Source organism: Diabrotica virgifera, chromosome 8 (genome assembly GCF_917563875.1).
Source record: "Diabrotica virgifera virgifera chromosome 8, PGI_DIABVI_V3a".
Taxonomy (NCBI): domain Eukaryota; kingdom Metazoa; phylum Arthropoda; class Insecta; order Coleoptera; family Chrysomelidae; genus Diabrotica; species Diabrotica virgifera.
This window is the reverse complement of record NC_065450.1, coordinates 7,331,972-7,354,543: the sequence shown is the minus strand read 5'-3', so window position 1 is coordinate 7,354,543 and position 22,572 is coordinate 7,331,972. Positions and strand designations below refer to the sequence as shown.

The window sequence follows — 22,572 nt, the reverse complement described above, 5'->3', positions numbered from 1 at the left end:
ACTAGGTACTCATTACTACTAAGTATTATGAGTCATACGCCTACACATCTATTTGTTTGCTCTTTGTTATAAGTTATAAGGTTCCCGTATATGTCAACTATTGTCAACGTTGAATATTGCAGGTCTACCAATCAACATTCCCAGGCAAGAATTGCTACCACTTTGCAGACTCTTACACATAAAATTAATTTTACACAAAACAGTCCTCAATGAATGAACCTAAATATTAATGTCCAATTTACATAGCCATTCAATTGCTTCTTGAGAGCATTCCATAAAGTCCTGGAGGTTTCCACGGTAGGCACGATTTAGGCAGTCTGAAACACAAAGGCTTATGGTATGTCTAGGTGATCCGCAATCGCACTGTGGACAGAGAATCAGAACATTTATAATGTCCGGTACGTATCCGATTAAGCCTCGTCCAGGTGGAGCGGGGCAGATTTGATCCGTTGAAACCTTGAGTTGGGGTGGATATCTGAATATAGTCTGCTGCCATTGTTAGCATCCATCTTGTGGACCATTGCCTATGTATATCATAGGAATCACCAATTTTTCGGGCAGATCTGATTAGAGGATTTATAGACCTCAGTCTCTGGTGCTATTTTGAGATGTATGGTATGTCTTAATGGATTGGTAATTGTACGTTGGCTACAATTGTCTGGTACTCTCTCACTAATTCTGCTGTACGACTTAAATCTGGTGGAGCAATACTGCTCAACGTAGACATCCATCTCACTGGGGTTGATTTTATTGTTTCAGTGATTATTCTCATAATTTGATTAAGTTGAACATCTATTTTGTTTGTATGCGCACTATTTAACCATACTGGTGCACACTATTCTGACAATGAAAAAACCAAAGCTAGAGCAGAGATCCGAAGAGTATCCACAGAAGCACCCCAAGTTGTTCCAGCAAGTTTTGTTATTATATTGTTTTTTGTTCTCAGTTTACCGGCTGCGTTTGTAACGTGGCTTTTGAAGGTGAGTGTTGTATCAAGTGTGACGCCTAGATATTTGGGGTTGTTGTGATGTTTGATAGCTGTATCATTTAGATTTACATTGAGAGTATCGCCCGCAAAGAGACAGGTTTCAGTTTTGCTTGTGTTAGGACGTAAGCGCCAGTTCTTAAAGTACTTAGTTACTTCGTGTAGTTAGGTCCTCGTTTAGAGCTCGTTCTCCACCTTCTTTACTATTATCTTAAAAGCCAATGGCCAGGTCAGCATAAAGTGAATTTTCTCATATAGAAATAACAAATTTTTATAATTTTTGGTTATTCTTCGTTTTTTCTGTTAAGTATCTATTTTTTCCCTTCTTTTTTCTCTATTTTAAATTTGCTACACTTAAAGCTTTACTATCGCTTCGATGAATTGACTCACCAAATATATGGAGCACAGAGCACAATTCATCAAACGTTTCGTGAATGGATTAGTATCAATAAAGAGTTATAACGTTATTTCTGTATCATCCCTACGTCTTCAGACACTGAATATTAATTCATACATGGAACGGCGAGCTACTTAGACAGCTATGTCCCACTTCAAGTGGTTGGCTACAAAAGAAACATCTACTTTAGCGGTCATAAACGAAAACCATGTACTAATATCACTTTCTGTGTTTTGAGCTATTCGAAATTTTCAAAAGTTTAAAGATTTAAAAAAAATTTAGATACGTCCCTGAAATTTCACAGTTAAACACGCACTTCTAATTTTATCTCAAGTTGTAAATAATCTGTGATTGACTCGACTTTACATTATTTTTCATTCGCATATGAATTGTAGATGAATTGTAGAATTGAAGATAATATGTATTGTATAAAAAATATTTTTCATCCAGTTACATCACAGCGTGGTTGCGTATTGGTAGTGGTAGATTAAAATTAGCGAATAGAGTGTGCCAATCGAGCCGAAAATACGATGGAGTCTCCCATAGTCACGGTGACCGAAGGTCAAGTTAGAGGATGCCAAAGAGTAAATTTGGATGGTGAATCTTTTTATTCGTTTTTGGGAATACCGTTTGCTAAACCGCCTCTTGGAGATTTGAGATTTAAGGTGAGATAAATATGTCGCTTTCTCTCGCAGTATTTTGATAAAAGTAGAAGTCGATATTACCTCATATTGTGCAGTGTCAAATTAAATAGAAAATATAAATCAATGGTAAACAACTATGAACAATAAACTAACTTAATATTAATTTTGCGTCTGCTAGTTCTTTAATTATTATTACACGTGAGCATATTGGTTTTCTTAAAAATTATTGACTGCATTTTGATATATTAATATCTATTCTCTCCAAAAATAGAAATAAAATTTCTAAATATTTTTCACATCTTCTAATATGTTTTAACATTTCTTTCCGGCTTTCTTCTATTGGTTATGGATCTGGCCTACTGGTTACTTAATTTATCGTTTTGATAATAGACCTGTCTACTATAATACCCTATCTTCTTCTTCTTCTTCTTCAGCCTGTGTTTGTCCACTGCTGGACATAGGCCTCATCCATTTGCTTTCATCGATTTCTACTCTTGGCAATTCTCATCCAGTGCTTGCCCGCGACCCGTTTGATATCATCTGCCCACCTCTTCTGCGGTCTTCCTACTCCTCGCCCGTTCTCTCTTAGTCTCGGGCAACATGTTTGACCCATTGCCACTTGAGCCTTGCCATACGTTCTGTGACATCAGTAACCTTTGTTATTTCACGAATGTCGATATTTCGAATTCTGTCTTTCAAACTAATCCCTAGCATGGCCCTCTCCATCGCTCCTTGGGTTGTACTGAGCTGCTCTAAGGTTTTCTTTGTAAAGGCCATGGTCTCCAGTCCATATGTAGTTACAGACAAGATAAATTTGGCATAAACTCTACGTTTTACACACATTGGTATATCTTTATTCTTCAAGATAAAGCTTAACTTGCCGAAAGCTACCCAAGACAATTGTATGCGTCTTTTTTTTGCTGCTATTTGGTTTTCTTTGCCGATTTTAATGGTATGTCCAAGATATAGTGCTCTACATTTTCAAGACTGACGTTGTCAATAACAAGATTTGCTTGTACATTACTCATTATTTTTGTTTTCTGAAGATTCATTTTGAGACCTATTTTATTTAACTGCTGGTTTAATTCCTTCATCATTTGCTCCAATTCCTTGATATCTGTGCTGAATAATACTATGTCGTCCGCAAACCTCAAATGCCTCAAACGTACACCATCAATGTTTATACCTTTTTCGTCCCAGTCGAGCTGTTTGAATAAATTTTCCAATGCTAAGGTAAAAAGTTTTGGTGAAATAGTATCACCTTATCTAATACCTTTACCAAGGCGTATTTTTTCGGTTTTTTCGTCTTCATTGATTTTTATGTGGAATGTGGCCAGTTAAAAATATTTTTAATGAGTGTAATATACCGTGTCAAAAGTCATGCACTCCGAAGAAACGATGACAATAATAAACAACAAAGTTATATAAAACGTTGAAGAATATATATACTTAGGACAAAAAATAATACTAAATAGGGAAATTCAAACGGAAGAAATAAAAAAAAGAAGAAAGTTAGCATAGGCAGCATCCGGCAAACTGAACTATATACTCAGAAATGAGCAAATTTAACTACATCTTAGATCTAAAGTTTTTGATGCATGCATTATTCCGGTATTAACATATGGGGCACAAACATGGACAATCACAAAAAAGAGTATGAACATACTCGATGTATGAACAGCACGCGATGGAAAGAGCAATGCTTGGCATATCACTTAAAGATAGGAAAACAAGCACATGGATAAGACAGAAAACCAAAGTCACCGATGTGGTACAAACATCACTAAAATTGAAATGGAAATACGCTGGACATGTAGCTAGGAGCGATCTTAACAAATGGCATAGAACAATTCTAACCTGGAGACCATACGAACACAAAATACCCAGAGGCAGACCTCCTATGAGATGGACAGATGATCTGAAACGAACTGCCGGGAAAAATTGGCTACAAGTAGCGTACAACAAAAAACAATGGAAATGAAGACTTGAAGAGGCTTATGTATAGATGTGGACGTGAATGGCTAGACGAAGAAGAAGAAGTGTACCGTGAGTCTATTCGAGCATCTCTTAGGGCTGACAAAAAGGACCAGATTTCAATACTATCGAAAGCCTTGTGAAAGTCAATAAATGCTATATGTACATTATATTCTGTGTACATTATATAAAAGTACATTATATTGAAAGAACAAAAGCAAAACTTATATCACAGATGGCTGGGAACAAAAGATCAAGAACATAAAAGAGAATATAGAGAAATGGTAAATAAATTTAAATCAACGATAACAGAGTCAAAAAATCAAAGCTGGGAAAGAAAATGTCAGGAATTAGATACGTACATCGGCGGCCGCAAATCAAGAGAATCCTGGAGGTTTATAAAAAACATCAGATCCAACAAAACAGAACAAATAGCCATACACTCCATAGAACCTGAACAATGGGAAAAACACTATAAAACACTGTTAGTAGAAGAAAGACCGGAATACAAAAACATAGAACAACATGAAGTCCTGATTCAAGGGCAGCCATTAACAATCAACGTAGAAGACACTAAAAAAGCTGTATCACTGCTGAAAAATGGACGTGCTCCTGGTCCAGAGGGGATATATGCAGAGTTAATAAAAAATGGAACCAACAAACTATTCGAGATTCTAACAGAAGTTTTCAATAGACACTTGCATGGAGAACCAGTGCCACAAAGTTGGAAAGAAGGATGGATTACATCTATCCATAAGAAAGGAAATAAGGAAGATTGCAATAACTATCGGGGTATAACTGTTACGAGTACGCTTAGCAGATTATATGGAAGAATTATAAAAGAACGAATATGCGAAGAATACCGCCCTTTTGAGTCAGAAGAACAAAACGGATTCAGAGCAGGACGATCCACAATAGATAGTACTTTCTGCTTATCCCAAATACTTGAGAAAAGAACACTGAGATCTCGAGAAGTGCATTTACTCTTAGTCGATGTAACAAAAGCATATGACACCGTGCCTGTTGCGAAGTTGTGGAAAGTATTGGAGAAAACCAGTATCAGCGTTACACTAATCGATGCTATTAAAGAGCTTTATAAGAACACAATAGCAAAAGTTAAAATAGGAAAAGAGGTGTCTAATGGTTTTCAGGTAACAAAAGGACTGAAGCAAGGTTGTTGTTTGTCTCCCATACTGTTCAACATATATATCGATGAAGCACTCAGGCACTGGAAGAAGAAGTGTAAAGGGATGGGGCTATCTATTGGGGATGAAACGTTATATACGTTGCACTATGCAGATGACCAGGTAGTTATTGCCCAAGACAAAGAAGACCTGGAGTATATGGCTAGAAAACTAATGGAAGAGTACAAAAAATGGGGCCTCGAAGTAAATGTCCAAAAAACACAATATCTTTGCGTAGGAGGAGAAAATACTCCAGATGACCTCGACTTAGAAGATGAAACTATCAAGAAATGTGACCAATGTACATATTTGGGGGTAAAACTGACAAAGACAGGAAGAAGTGATGAAGCCATAAAAGACAGAATAACCAAAGGAAAACAAGTTATAGGTGCGTTGAATTCAGTATTATGGCAAAAAAATATAAGACCGGAAACGAAAAAACGAATATATAATACCATATTAAAACCAGTAATCGTCTATGGCTCAGAAGTGTGGCAGTTATCACAAAAACTTACAGGTAACCTATTGGCAGTTGAAATGGATTTTTGGAGGAGAGCCGCGGGAAAGTCTAGATTAGAACATGTGAAAAATGAGGACATCAGGAGACAAATGAAAGTACAAAGATCAATTATAGAAGACATCGAAAAACAACAACTAATATGGTACGGACATGTTAGACGTATGGGGGAAGAAAGACTACCCAAAAAGATATTAGGATGGGTACCACCAGAGAAAAGAAAACGAGGACGACCACCAACAACATGGATACAAGGAATCTCAAAAGCAATGTCAGCAAGAAATCTATCTGAAGAAGACTGGCAGAATAGACAGGCTTGGCGAACGGGAACCCAAAGCCGTATTACGCTGTGAACGGGATGTATATATATATATATATATATATATATATATATATATATATATATATATATATATATCCAATTTTGATCACAGCTGAACAATATTAAACACAAATGGAAAGGATTAATGGGTAAGCAGCTGAAATAACGGAGCCAAGAGTACTCTTTTTTCAATATCAAATATATTTCGGTATTGCCTTTATACCATCATCAGTGATTGCTACAAATGTGTTATAAGTGAGTTGCTTTGTGAAATAATTAAAAATGTTATTAAACTTACAAAGTTGAGATTGCGGCTCTATGGTTAAAATTTTTTGTAAAAAATCTTCCAAAAGGGGAAACATCAAACATGTTAAAATTGTAAAAACACAAGAATCTTGTGTTTTTACAATTTTAACATGTTTGATGTTTCCCCTTTTGGAAGATTTTTTACAAAAAATTTTAACCATAGAGCCGCAATCTCAACTTTGTAAGTTTAATAACATTTTTAATTATTTCACAAAGCAACTCACTTATAACACATTTGTAGCAATCACTGATGATGGTATAAAGGCAATACCGAAATATATTTGATATTGAAAAAAGAGTACTCTTGGCTCCGTTATTTCAGCTGCTTACCCATTAATCCTTTCCATTTGTATATATATATATATATATATATATATATATATATATATATACATTATATTCTGTGGTCTTTTCTACCAGTGCAGTGTTCTGATAGTTTGTAAGTAATCGTTAGTACCACACCCTTTTCGAAATCCCGCCTGTTCAACCGGTTGATATAAATCAAGTTTTTGTGTTATGCGGTTGGTTATTATTCTTGTTAGCAATTTGTATACTTGTGACAACAAACTTATAGGTCTGTAGTTTTCAATATTACTAGTGTCTCCTTTCTTGTGTAAAAGTATTATTTCGGCGTTTTCCCACAGACTGGGTATTCTTTTCTCTATTAGACACTTATTCAGCAAGACTTCCACAACCTCTACAACGGTGTTGCCGCCCATTTTTAACATTTCAGACGTTATACGATCCTCTCCGGGAGTTTTTTTTATTTTTTATTTGCTGTAAGGCATGTCTAATTTCCGAAGAAGTTATTTTAGGGAGAGTTTCCGAGCCGACGTTTAGAATTGTTCTGTGGTGTGTCCCGGGGTTCTGTATAGTGGATGTATAAAGATTCTTGTAGAACGTTTATATTTCCTTGATTATTTGAGTTTTTTCAGTCACCGTATTCCCCTGTTGGTTTTTGATTTTAGTTATCTTCGATTTTTCTTTAGTTAAATTTGATTTCAATACTCTCATATTTCTGTTGTTTTCGATAGTTTGCAATATTTGTTTTGTTTTATAAGCCCGCAAGTCTGACCTTATGCTGTTTTTAACTTTATTGTTGATAGCCTTATACTTTGGTAATTCTTTAAATGTTCTTCTTCTTTCTTCCATTAAATCCAGTTTTGTTTGTTTAAGTTTCGTTTTTCTCGGATTTTTATTTTTACCACAGGCCTTTTTTGTAGTTGATGTTATGTCATTTGTTAATTTTTGTGTTATTTCATTTATATATTTCGTGTTGAATACTGGTACATGTCCTAGTTTCTTTTTTAGTTATTTTGATATTCCTCTTGGTTCATTTCGAGTGCTTCAATGTTTGGTAATTTATTCTGTGTTAAAAATTTTCTTCTATCGAATTTCGTATTTACTTCTATTCGCACCCTAACTAATCGATGGTCACTACCAGTGTTGACAGAATTTAGTACAGTAACATCTTTAGCAAAGTTTTTGAAGTTAGAGAGTATAAAGTCAATTTCATTTTTTACTTTGCCGTCTGGGCTGTGCCACGTCTATTTTCTCTGCATCTTTTTCTTGTAGAATGTGTTTAAGCAGAATAGCTTTTTTGCTGAGGAAATTTGCGAGCATATCTCCCCTGTGATTTCTACTTCCCATTCCAAAATTTCCAATATATTCGTTGTCGTTGTTATTTTCGTTCTTTCCTATTTTAGCGTTGAAATCTCCAGTAGTTATTACGTAATATGTTTTCTCTAGATTTCTGGCTCTTGTGATGTCTTCATAAAGTTGTTCTACCTCTTCATCATCTGCAGAAGAAGTTGGCGCATAACAATGGATTATTTCAATGCTGTATCTACAATTTAGTTTTAATACCATATAGATAACTATATTAGAAATCACTTGGAATTTAGTTACCAAGTTTTAAATTATTTAATGTACCAAAAAGCCTACGTCTCCTATACCTTGGTTATTTCCTGAATTGTATTTTGGTAGAGTCGTTTCTTCGCCTTTAAGCCTTGTCTCGCATAAGGCTACTATGTCCCATTTTATGGTCTTAAGTTCTTCTTGCAACTCTTCTAGGTTATCTTCTGTCCTCATCGTTCTGATGTTATATGTTCCGATGTGAATTTTGTGTGTACTAAGCGAATTCTTGCCTCCCCCAGATTCCACGAAGCAGACCCTTTTCTGGGTATGGGACTTGGCATAACATACCACACCCACCTGGGGACCGACTCCGTTCGTTTTAGTACTCGCCATTTCTATGTAGTTGGAAGGATGAGTAGCCGTAAAACACCACGCTGCGCGCTGGCTAGACGGGTTGGTGAGTTTTATATCAGCCGCCCACTCTGGGTCAGACGCTGTTCGTAGCCGTCCATTCTGGATCAGACGCTACTGTTTTGATTCTATATTTACTCCTATAATCGAGGGTTGCCTCTTCCGCCATCCACACCGTACCGAAGCTCCGCTTCTCCGCCATGTCTGCCGTTGTGGACTTTATCCGTAACCCTGGACAAGGGATCCTAAACAGGTACTAGTTTCCCGCGTCAGGAAACCCCCGGAATCTGCGGAGGGCAGGGATTGATTCATTTTCCCTGATAGGACTATCTTCAAAAATTCAAAGAGTTCCTACCCGCTACCGACTACCGCTACCCTGTCTACTATACCTTATATAAACCCTACTATACCATATATAGACCAGAGCATTTAGGAAAAATAAACCGAATTTTAAATACAGCACCTGTCGACTTGCAATTTTTGCATTAAGTTCGGATGACGCATGACACCAGGAAAATAGTCTACAATAAAAAAATGTATAGAAATCCATAATTGCATTTACAGTGCATAAAGTGCACCAAAAAGTGCATAATCATGTGAAAATCGGTATATTAAGGGCACATTGTATTACTCGGAGGTTATAGGGTCACTGAACATAAATACGCCATCAAAACCGACCCCCAGATGCACCTGGGGCCAAATTGATGCCATCAAATTTCTCGCGTGATTTTTGGGATCGCTGAATACTGATACGCCATCAAAACTAACACTCGGAGCACCTGGTGCACAGGATTGAAGCTAAGACCCGTCATATTCTGTCGTTTCAAGGGTTTTCGGCACAACATTGATGCAAACAGATTACTCGGTGTTTTTCGGATTGCTACACATAAATACGCTATCAAAACCAACCCTCGGAGCCCCTGACACCAAGGGTCACTGCTGAGGTACGTCATCTTCTGGAGTTTCGAGGCTTTCCTGCACTAAATTGATACAAACGAACAAAGTACTCTGTGGTATATTAAAAGAATAAAAACTCCCAGTAATATGTTTTTATCAATTTAATGTCAAAAATCCTCGAAACGCCAGAAGATGACGGGCGTTAGATTCAATCTTGTGCACCAGGTGCTTAGAGTTTTGGTTCTGATGGCGTATCCGTATTTAGCGATCCCAGAAACCCCCGAGTAATCTACTGGCATCAAATTAGTGCCAAAAACCCTCGAAACTCCAGAAGATGACGTGCCTTAGCAGTAACACTGGGCACCAGGTGCTCCGGGGATCGGTTCTGATGGAGTATTTATGTTCAGTGACCCCAAAAATCCACGAGTAACAAAATGTACCCTTAATATACTGATTTTGACATGTTTATGCACTTTTGGATGCATGTTATGCACTCTAAATGCAATTATGCATTTTCATCCATTTTTCATCTATCATCTCGTAAATAATGGAAAATCTTGCAAATCAGCAGATTTTATATCTAGAAATCGTTTTATTTCTTCCCAAATGCCCTGTTCTACACTAAACTGGTTCAAAGATTATTTGTGGTAGGCTTAGCTCAGGGCGTTGTGTCAAAAATCCAGGCTAGGTATCAGAAACTGTACCCCGCGAGCAGCGACCGGTCTGGTGCGGCGCGCGGCGGCGGGGGGCGGTCAGGCGGCCGGCTAATCCGTGGAATACATGCTGGGAGTGCCGGAGGGGAGCTATGAGTAAGGTCGACGGGTCAGATATGCTCGCTAAGAGCGGTTCCGGACCCGTCGGCTGGAGAAAGAGGAGGTGGGTTTAGTCGGTAGGCGGCCCAGCAAGATAGAGATAGAACGGACTGAATCTGACACACCTGGGAAACCTTCCCAGACGGTCTTCCGTCTGGGAAGATTCCCACCTCCCAAAAAAAGGTATCAGAAATTAGGAAAGCTTAAAAATAGAACTAAAACAAAGTCACCAGAAAATAACAACAGCTCGCCACGATCCTTTCACTGTCCAAGCAACTAACCTTCAGTGAAATGCAAATTTTGGAAGCTACAATTTTAAATGTTTCAGTTGAAACAGTAATAAGAAGATTTCTTGTACAAGGGCTATACACGGTGAGACAGTTAAGGGTTCTCGAGTTATCCTGGCAGTACAATTAATCGCTTAAATAGGTGTCTTCAAATCAAAAGTAAAACATTTGAAATTGAAAAAATCTGCTATTTTCAGATGAAACTAGAATTTGTATTTAATTAGATGTACTTGGTAGAGAGTATAAGGCACTGCAGATAGCTTAGCGCACAAATTTATACAGGGTGTCCCGAAAAGATTGGTCATAAATTACACCACAGATTCTGGGGTCAAAAATAGATTGATTGAACCTCACTTACCTTTATACAATAGTGCACACAAAACAGTTACAGCCCTTTGAAGTTACAAAATAAAAAATCGATCTTTTTTGGCAGCAAAATCTTAAAAAAAATTAAAGTAAAATTTGTGCACCCCATAAAAATTTTATGGGGGTTTTGTTCCCTTCAACCCGTCCAAATTTCTGTGTACGTTCCAATTAAATTATTATTTTGGCACCATTAGTTAAACACAGTGTTTCTAAAACTTTTTTGTCTTTTAGTACTTTTTCGATAAGCCAGTGTTTATCGAGATATTTTGAATATTTTTCGAATTCACCACATATTTGTATATGGTTAAGTACGATTAATAGACCTGTCAATAATCTGAAAATTTATTTATAAAATACATTTTTAGCTATATTTTAAAAAAGAAGTCGCATCTCGATAAAAGGTGACTTATCAAAAAAAGACTAAGATGCAAAAAAGGTTTAAAAACGTTGTGTTTAACTAATGGTACCACAATAATGAATTAATTGTAACGTACACAAAAGTTTGGGGGGTTTAAGGGAACAAAATCGCCATAAATTTTTTATGTGGTTGACAAATTTCACTATAATTTTGTTTTAAGATGTTCCTGCCACAATAATTATACTTGTACATTTTCAATAAAAAATCTCTAATAGTTTTCGATATATTGAAAAAAATCGATCTTCATTTTGTAACTTCAAAGGGCTGTAACTTTTTTTATGAGCACATTTGTACAAAGGTAAGTTAGGTTCAATCGAACTATTTTTGACCCCAGAATGTGTGGTATAATTTATGACCAATCTTTTCGGGACACCCTGTATAATGTACTATTTAAAACACAATATTATGTATATCATTTTATTTGTAATAAAACCTTATAGTCACCGCAACCAGTAGAAACATGGAATGGTGTTAGAGATGCCACGAAAGATGGACAGCCTAGTTACCAATGGGATGACAAAAACAATAAACCTGTTGGTTCTGAAGACTGTCTACACCTAGGTATTCACACAAAAAAAGTAAGTGACTATAGACATTTTTATTTTCTTAGCTGATTTAAAAAACCAGAAACTATATAGGGCGGCAGGAAGAAAATGACACAGGCATTATCAAGTACTACAACAGTTTTGAAAAACTCAGCGACAAGTCAATTTTTAATTAAAGTGGGACATATTTTTCCGGTATTTTAGATTATTTTACTTTCACTTCTAAACCAGGATAAAAATCACCCCCACTCTTTTAATGTCAAGGAGGGTCAAATAAGATAGATAGCATTTTAAAGCTGTGTATCTCATTACATTCCTTCTTCTTCTTGCAGTACCGTCTCCTATCGGAGGTTGGCTACCATCACAGCAATCTTAACTTTGTTGGCTGCAGCTCTGAACAACTGTATTGAACTGCACCCATACCACTCTCTTAAATTTCGCAACCAGGAAATCCCCCTACGTCCCACATTTCTCTTTCCCGAGATTTTTCCTTGGATGATGAGTCTTAGCAGAGAGTACTTTTCTCCTCTCATTATGTGGCCTAGATATTCCAGTTTTTTCGTTTGTATGGTTTTTATGACTTCGCATTCCTTCCCCATCTTCAGCAGAACATCTTGATTTGTTACTCTTTCTGTCCATGGTATTTTCCACATTCTCCTGTAACACCACATCTCGAATGCCTCAATGTTTTTGATGTTTATCTTTTTCAGCGTCCAAGCTTCCATGCTGTACAGCAGAACGGAGAAAACATAGCACCTCAACATTCTTGTTCTTAAGTTTATATTTATCTCCCGGCTGCATACGAACTTTTTCATTTTGACAAACGATTGTCTCGCTATCTCTATTCGCCTCTTGATTTCTCTTGTCTGGTCATTAGTATCAGTGAAGCAAACCCCTAAATATTTGTAGGACGTAACTCTTTCAACTGGCTGATTATTTATTGTTAAATTCACATTGGTGTATAGTTTCTTCGTTACAATCATGAATTTAGTCTTTTTGATGTTCAGTTTTAGACCATATTTATTGGTATGAGTGTTTATGTTACATTCCTATACATTCCTATACATTAGTCTTAAAATATTTATATTCGCCTCAACACCTTATTTGATTTATTGAAAATAATGTATGTTAAAATTAATATTTTTTGCTGATTACTTATTTCTTAGTTGAACAAATCCTAAAACTGATGACCTACGGCGTCCATACAATGATAGAGGTTTGTTGTAAAATGTTCTTCCACATTCCGAAGCATTGGCAGAGTGATTCGTACATTCGTAGGCATTCGTTAACAATTCGTTAACATAAATCATCAAAGATATGAGTGGTGTTCTATCAATTTTACTTTTAATGTATCTCTACAAAAAAATCCAGAAGAGACAAATCAGGTAACTGAGAAGGCCATTCGATTCTAAGTCCCTCCTAATCCCATGCCGTGGAAAATTTTGATCTAAATATTGATGAACAAGTAAAACATAATGGAGAGGATCACGGTCCTGTTAAAAAGTCAAGTGGTCTTCATCACTTTGTTGATCATCTTTAATAATATTAGTCACAGCAGAATTAATCACATCGTCCAGTAATTGTAAATGCCAATTAAATAAAAAGAAGTGGTTAAAAAAAACTTTGACCGTAATTAACCTAGGCAATTTTTTTTGAAAATTCGTGTAAAAAGACCAGCTTTTCAAATCCCACAGTAGATTTAGTCCGTAGGGAATATTAACAAAGTTATTCAAATTATTTTTTAGCCAAAAATGATTCTACTTTAGTAAAATGTTTTCGAAATTGTAACAGAAATGGCATTATATTGATAGTTTTAAATACTTTGAAGACATAAGTATTCTTCCTTCATGTGGTTTTCACAGACTTTCTGTGTCATTATTATTTTGCCAAAAAAAGCTCTTTGGGATAAACAAATTGAATAAAATTGTAAACTAATTGACGAATCGTCTTGAAATCTTGTGTGTATTATACAAACTATTTGACCGTACTTTTCGTGCAATATCAAAGTCTTAAATTCGTTTTTGCAAAAGATATAGAAATTTTTTATTTTCGAAATTTTAGGCATATTTTGCAATTTCCGAAGCAAAAAATGATCGGACCAAAATTTAAAAACTGCCATTTTAAACCTTTGCTCATCTACTAAAAGATGAATACCGCAAATAAGATATTTAATTACCATATTTTTACCTGAAGCGATTTAAAGGAAAAAGCTGCCATTTTTGACCCTTTTTGTAAACAACTAAAATTGTCGTCCGAATTGTGACGTGCATTTTTGTATTTATAATGTATTAGGTACATAGTACCCAATAGTGCATTGTTTACCGGGTAGGAAAAGCTTAACATTCCTGGACGACTGTGAAGATTGCTAAGTCGAGGCGCAAGCCGAGACTTAGCAACACAGAGTCCAGGAATGTGGCTTTTCCTACGAGGTAAACATACTATTTTTCCGCAAATCGTTTAAAATTCGACAGATATTGATTGATTTAAAAAAAAACGCGATAATTTTATTCCCAAATAAATGGTGCTTTGAAATTCCTAATAAAATTACTTGGGTTACTATGGAAACGTATTGAGGTTGAATTGTCAAACTTGACGCTTATAAATTTAATTGCTGGTGTTCTCGAAAGTAAAATGATAAGTGATGATGAAATTTCCATTCCTGGGACTCCTCCAGAGCTGGTTGAGGCAGTGAATACTGCTTCATTAGAATTATTGCCAAAGAAATCAAGAGAAAAGTACGAAAATGCATACAGACGTTTTATGGATTATCGCATGAGTAAAAATACGAGTTCTTTCTCAGAAAATGTTGTAATGGCATACTTCCTAGACCTTTGTTTAAAGATGAAATCTTCAACATTATGGGCCAATTATTCAATGCTGAAGTCAACCCTTGCACTTAAACACAATGTAGATATATCTACATACTCAAAACTTCATTCTTTATTGAAACGGCAAGCTCAAGGTTATAGGGCAAAGAAATCTAAGATTTTAACGAAGGAAGAAATTGAAAAATTTATCCAGGAAGCTCCAGATAAAGAAAATTTAATGATTAAGGTAATTTACAAGGTTTTAATAGCAATGTGTTTTCTATCATTTATGTAGAACACTAACAACTGTACGGAAATATCATTTCCTTACAGTAAGGAAATGACATTTCCTTACAGTAAGGAAGTCCTGACTTTTTCTTCAAGAAATTTTGACAGGAATGTCAAAATTTCCTGGCGATTTGCGGAAAAAAACTTATTTGCAACCTGGCTGGTCCAGTGTCCCGACAAAAACGTTATTTCTATTGACTAATTATGAATAATTAAAGTTTAATCGTAATTTTACTATGATTTTGGTACAGTAAAGTTTGCCAGTTTTATTCAATTTTCTGTTAATTTAGCTAAGGTTTACTTGATTGCTTAATCATTTACAGTATGTCTCAATAAATAATAGAGTAGTAAAGATGGCGAGAGACGGTTTTCCAATAGGAAGACAATCAGTGGGAAGACCACGAAAACGATGGAACGACAACTTACTAGAGGCACATTGAAAAAACAGACAGGCATGTCTACTCAAAAGGAAGAAAATTGTTTTAATGTAAACTTTATTAATATGACTTCATTTTTGCTGTTTTCCATCTTGTTTTTCGATATCTCATGCTTTGCTTTTACTATAATATAATATATATTTTTTAACAAATTAGGTACCTATTTATTATCTATGCCGTCCAATTTTATAAAATTAATATTACAATAATAATATCTTCTACCATGTTGAATACAATTTTCTTTATTTTTGTTTTGGTTTTATGTAATTTTTAAGTTTGGCAGATAATTGTGGAACTATTTTTCCTTGAAAGGAACTTAGAAACTTTACAATACTGATTTACTTTGGCCTTTAAACTATAATTAACTTTTTATTTAATTAATATACATATCATTTTAAGCTTCCATCCAAAGAACCTTCCCTTAAACCAGTAATGGTGTGGATACACGGCGGAGGATTCATTTTTGGTTCAAACAGTTCGACTGACTATGGACCAGAATACCTGATGCTTGAAGACATAGTATTAGTGTCTGTTAATTATCGTCTCGGATTCTTAGGATGTCTACAGTTTGAAGATACTTCCTTGAATGTGCCCGGAAATGCATCCCTTAAAGACCAACTGCTAGCTTTGAAATGGATCCAACAGAATATTCACCATTTTAACGGTGATCCTAAAAACGTAACCATTTTTGGAGAAAGCGCCGGGGGTGCTAGTATTCATTATCTTATGCTTAGTCCATCATCCAAAGGTTTGTTTCACAGAGCCATTCTACAGAGCGGATGCACTTTTTGTCCTTGGTCTAGAATGACAGAACAAAACGTTGGACTTGAGTTTGCACAAATTGTTAATCAAAATATTAAAACGGAAAAAGAGGCACTAGAAGTACTACGAAAGTTGCCTGCTAATGAATTACTAGAGGCACAACAAAAGTTTAATGTAGTAAGTATTTTAAATAACCTATTATATAAACAACCTATTAACTTAACCTAGAGGGAGCAAATGAGATGAAATATATTACACGGTCTCCTTCCTTTGCCTCCTTCTGCTTCCTTCGATATTTTCTTTGTAAGTTTACGTGAGTCCAGCAGTATCCATGTTTTTTTTTTCATCTCTGATGGTAATCTATCTAATGGGGCTAGTACACGTTGGGCCAATCAGTTGGGCCAAGGAGTTGGGCCAACGTGTACAGGACCACTTGGCATGAGTTTGCGATTGGCGGTCAGCGTTGGTCTACAAACCGAATTTTGTCGGTATTTGGTGCACAAATCAAAGGATTTTTGGGACTTGCGCGATCTGTCAAACAGCTGTTTGGTTATGAACACGTTGTTGTCGTTGAGTTTAAAATATTTGTTTTCTCTTCTCACAATACTAATACTGTTTATAAGTATTAATTTTAAGGTTGTGTTTTAATATTAATATTTTAATATTAATACTTTTTTCGGTGTAAGAGCACCGTCGTTTGCGCCATTGTTTTTAATCACTCTTGTTTGGTACACTTTTCTATAGGCATTGAACGCGTTGTACAAATTAATTGCGGCGGCTGCTACAGTCTCCACATCCATATCCATAATCAGAGTTTGTTTTTTGTTTATCCACTAAGAAAGGTTAATGCAGACTGACAACTCCACCAACGTGTAATCACCATGTATTCACTGTTCTTACTTGGCCCAACTTATTGGCCCAACTCATTGGCCAACTAGTTGGCCCAACGTGTACTGGAGCCATAATTTAAAGAAAGGGCATTTTTTACGAAACTACAAAAATTCGCTCTTAACTCAATTTTTTAAAAACTATCCACGTTAAGCCTATCACACTTCTACAATGAATTAATAATACCTAAACAAATAATACTGAACAAGTTCAAGAATTACATTTAAATAGAATGGTAATAAGGGGATTGTTTCCGCTTATTTTCTCGCTGAAAAAAAATGGGGACTGACATTATTTTCATCATAAGTCACTGAATTATTGAGCTACAGACTTTTTTTTATTTTTGAGGGTATAGGTACGTATTTTGAAATGCATTAAATCAGTTTCAATAAGTTATGCTCAAAAAATGATTAGTTTTCCATTATTTTCATTTTGAAACTCCAAAATTTAACATCTGACGACAAAGATCTAACCTATAATAAAGCTCGGTTACTATTAGTCTTAAAGAAAATTATAAAAAAAAAACAGTTTTGTTTATTGTTTCAAAAGGTCAATTTTTGTTAATTATTAGTTGTTTGCTAAAACGAATAAGTTTTGAGTTATTAGCAGAAAACTGATTAAAAATATTGATTTGTTTCCATACATAACTAACAATTTCAATAGCGAATAAACCTAAAACTCCTAATTTATCAAAAAAAAGTTATAAAATTTTTTTCCTTGGAATTAATTTCTTTACCAATTTTTGCCGTCAAAATATAATAAAAAATTTTCACCCCTAACATGGGGTGACAAATACTCCCATGGTAAAAGCGCCTTTCCGTATTATTATATTTTCAAGTATTTTCAAGCAAATCAGTCTATTCTGTAAACTTTGCGAGGTGAAAACCTTCGATTCTTGGACTAGTACCGATCACACAAAGATAGAAACTATTTTGATTTTTATTAAATTCTCCACCCAGATGAGATTTGAACTCACGACCTTTAGGTCCAAAGGTAGGCGCTCTTACCACTGAGACACATAGATGGGATTTTATAATAAATTAAAATATATTTAAATGTTAGGATATAAAGAGTCTAATGCTCATAATCTTATTGATAGAACAATAGATATGAAAATAAGATAAGATATAATGCTCACAATAAGATTATGAGCGTTAGACTCTTTATATCCTAACATTTACACAATGTGCTCATACCAGCAACAAGTTCATCAGTTTAAAATACAGGGTGCGCCAAACCTCTGATTTTCTTTGATTACGGCTAAACTATGAGATACACAAAAAATGTTTATAAGAAAACTAATGTGTATCAAAGAGATCTATAATTTAAAATTATTTTCAATTATACAGGGTGAGTCAGAACGACGGTATGAACCAAAGTTGTATTTTTTTTTAAATAGAACACTCTGTATATTAAATCATTTTTGAATATATTATTTAAAAATATGAAAAATGTGTATAAAGTCTTATAGGCCTAAAGTTAATAATTTTCGAAATATTTACATTTTTATTAAGAAAAATGGTAATATTTATAGGGTTGTGGATTATGTTTCCAAGGAAATAAAAATTTAAGTGATGGGTCAAAGTTTTTAAAATATAGTGTTATTTTTAAATAATTTAATATTTTTTACTTTTAGCCATAAAATATACAGTGTGATCACTATTGGCAAATACAAAATTTTCTCATTTTTTTTTAAATGGGATACCCTGTATATTAGTTTTGTATTTTTTAGTAAATATTACAACCTTTCTTTTGGTATAAGGTTGTATGTACCTAGCATGTTTCGTTTTGTAGATATTTTAAAAAAACTATAGATTTCACGTTTTTGCAGATTTTTTATTTAAAAAATTTTTTGCAAAAAAAAGATAATTATAATCTGGTTTTAGAAACATACACCAAAATATAAAATATGAAAATAAAAACGTAATTAAAGATTAAAATAAATCGTATGCTAGTACAATTCAATTGAATTTAATAACTTTAAATTATTTTACAAAAAATATTTTATCATATTAATTAATGCATAAATTAGTTACTAAATTAAATAAACAACCAAATTTTAAGTCAACCGTAGTAATTTTTCTACCGCAGCAACTTTCCTATAGCAAATTAATTGTTAGTTATATTGTATTTACGAGTAAGATCAGTTAATAACTTTTTAATTTACCTACATCTTGAGAACGTATAAAGTATGCTTTGAAACAAATGAACGTTATGGAAGTATATTAAGAAGTAAATAGTATCTATGTACCTACTCGTGTCAAAAAAGCTGGTAATAATTTCTAATGGTTTCGCCCAAAACAAATGTCATATCCACCAATTGTTCGGTTGAAAAATAAAAATTTAAAATATGTAAAGAAGAATCCCGACATACAATATCTGCTGTCGAGATTCTCTTTAATTTTATTTTGAAGCAAGTAGCTGAGACACTAGCCAAGTAGCAAGATAAAGTGAAGTGACAGTGACAAAATGTCATGAACAAACTTTCTTTAAAATTAATTAGTGTCATAAATAATAAGAATTTATTAATGTGGAATAATTAGCTTAAATTGTTGTTTCTTTGTATTTTCAGGTAGTATAATTTTAAGTTTGTAAATATTGTAAAATTAATAAACTTTGTATTTTCAGAGCAACATCAATTTAGTTTTAAAAAAAGTCAAAAGTCCCAAGTCCCAGTCTATAGTGGTGTAAAAAGTAACACATTACAAAACAACAATTTTGCTTAAGTACACTCAAAAATGGAAAAATTAAGGTTTGACTTTAAAATGGTAGGAGCACAATATGGAAAAACAAATATAATGTGTATAACTTCAATTGGCACACCAGATGGAAAAACCTTTTTATTACCAGATGAATTTCAGCCAGCAAATTTGCACAAGGAAATGTGCAAAACACAGGTATATACAAGATTAAAAAACTCTATAGAGAAAAGAAATCAATCTAGAAAAGTGTGGATAACCTTAACAGAAGAATTATCAAAAAGCTATCTAGATAAAGATGAAAATTTATATTTTGAGAATCAATATTTAGAAGAACTGACAGAGAGTGATAGTGAACTTACATCAAAAGTTCAAGTTGACACAATACAAAAACTATTGAAAAAAGTGATGGAAAGTAAAGAACAAAAATGTGAAATTCAGAATTTAAGCAAGATAGCAAAAGATTTTATGATTGAAAAATTTGATGGAAAAAATATAAACGCAAACCAATGGCTATCTGAATTTGAAAAAGAATGCGAACGTTGTTTAATACTAGAAGAAAAGAAAAATATTGAAATTTTAAAATTTTTCCTTGAAAAGGCAAGTATAGACTGGTATAGCTGTATGATATTAAAATTTACAGTAGAATCAGATTGGGAAGAATGGAAAAATAATTTTTGTGACACTTTTGGAAGTAAAGGGTGGTGTCAAATCCGATATGCTCACACATTTAAATACCAGACTGGTTCCTTATTAGAATATGCAATAAAAAAGGAAAAGCTACTACTGCAGGTGAGTAAATCCATTGACACAAGCACATTAATAGATCTAATAGCTATTGGCCTACCAAATAATGTTGCAGATGAAATTGATAGAGAAATATTGCAAGGTACCCAAGATTTGTACAATAAGATAGGTAAACTTGAACACCTTGCAACTAGAAGTCTAATGAAAGAGAAAAAATATGCAGAAAATAAATTCAAGCAATCAGAGGAAAAAACTCCTTGTAAAATATGCGAAAATGCAAATAAAGGAAAACGGTTCCATTCTGAGGAGAATTGCTGGTTTAAAAAAAAAGAGATAAAGCTGGTCAAGTGAGGACAATAAATAACAATGCAATGTTAGAAGTGGAATTGAGCAACGAGAATCCAAAAAACTTACAATAATACCATTAATTGTGTTCAACGTAAAAATAAACAACATACTGAATGTGAATGCACTATATGATCCAGGATCCAATGTGTCACTGATAAATTCAAAAATATTGAAAATAAAACAGAAGGAATGGAATACTAAACATTGAGTTAATCTAAACACAATTAATGGTAGTCCAAAAACAAAAGGTATGGTTACATTAAAATTAAAAATTTTAGACGTTGAAAAAGAAATGAATGTTTTTGTTATAGAAAATGAAGAATTTAAGTATGATTTTTTAGCTGGTTTGGACTGTTGTTTAAAATTTAATATAAGTCACAATGAGAGACTAGAGATTATACATATTAACAATGATAGAAATATAGAATCACCAGGAAAAGATAAATATGTCAAAATTCCTGATGTACTAGGTGACATAAACAAAAAAAGATATAAAATTAATTTCAATGAAAATTTAAATATTGATCAGTTTGAAATATTAAAAAATCATCTGGATTCAGATAAACAAGCTAAAATTGAAGAAATAATTGATAAATATACAACGCTATTTGCCAAGGATAAATATGATGTTGGTACAGTTAAAGATTATGAAGTCCACATTGATCTAATGGTAGAAAAATACTGTTACAAACGCCCCTACAGATGCACAATGGAGGACAGGAAAGAGATTGAAAATCAAGTAGCAAAATTATTGGAAAAGGGTTTAATTGAAGAATCATATAGTCCTTTTGCTGCTCCCATTACATTGGCATATAAAAAAGAAGAGGGAAAAAATCAAGACGGTGTATAGACTTTAGAGAACTTAACAAAATAGTCACACCTTAATCACAGCCTTTTCCATTGATAGAAGATTTAATAATAAAAACAGTAAACTGTAATAACTTTACAACATTAGATATTAACCCTGCATTCTGGTCAATTCCAATGAAAATTGAAGATAAACATAAAACAGCATTTGTAACACAAGAGGGTCACTTCCAATGGACCTGTCTACCATTTGGATTGAAGACATCACCAGCCATTTTTCAAAGAATACTGAGTAACACAATAAAAAAATATAAAATGTCAGATTTTGCAATAAACTTTATTGATGATATTATAATAATCTCAAAGACATTCACAGATCACATTTCACATATATCTACATTATTGGAAACAATTATGAAAGAAGGGTTTAAACTAAAATTTTCAAAATGCTCATTTGCGAAAAATAGTGCAAAATACTTGGGTCATATTATCGAAAAGAATTTGGTAAGACCATTAAAAGAATACCTGGCCGCTGTAAAAGATTTTCCAGTTCCGGAAAAGAAAAAAAATATCCGTCAATTTTTGGGAAAAATAAATTTTCATCAAAAATTTATACCACACAGAGCAGTTATACTTGAACCGCTATATCGACTATTAAGGAAAGATGTTAAGTTCATCTGGACAAAAGAATGTCAAGAAGCCTTCGATAATATAAAAAATTGGTTGTGTTCGCAACCAATTCTGAAGATATTTGACCCAAATGTCCCAATTAAAATCTACACAGATGCATGCATGATTGGTGTGGGAGCTGTGCTAAAACAGGACGATGAAAATGGTAATAGTAGACCAGTGGAGTATTTTTCAAAA

General features: G+C 33.9%; 1 protein-coding gene across 3 annotated transcripts in view; it reads left to right on the top strand.

Annotated features, from left to right (window-relative positions):
• The first annotated feature begins 1,747 nt into the window (after positions 1-1,747).
• LOC114344397 (esterase FE4-like) overlaps positions 1,748-22,572 on the top strand; it is a 64,836-nt gene continuing 44,011 nt past the window's right edge. For 2 of the 3 annotated variants that reach the window (XM_050659652.1, XM_050659650.1), the window contains exons 1-3: positions 1,748-2,047; positions 11,818-11,955; positions 15,854-16,393. In XM_050659652.1, coding sequence (XP_050515609.1) covers positions 1,913-2,047; positions 11,818-11,955; positions 15,854-16,393 — 813 coding nt within the window. In that variant the 5' untranslated portion in view covers positions 1,748-1,912. The remainder of the gene's footprint in view (positions 2,048-11,817; positions 11,956-15,853; positions 16,394-22,572) is intronic. The other variant, XM_050659651.1, reaches the window with a different exon arrangement.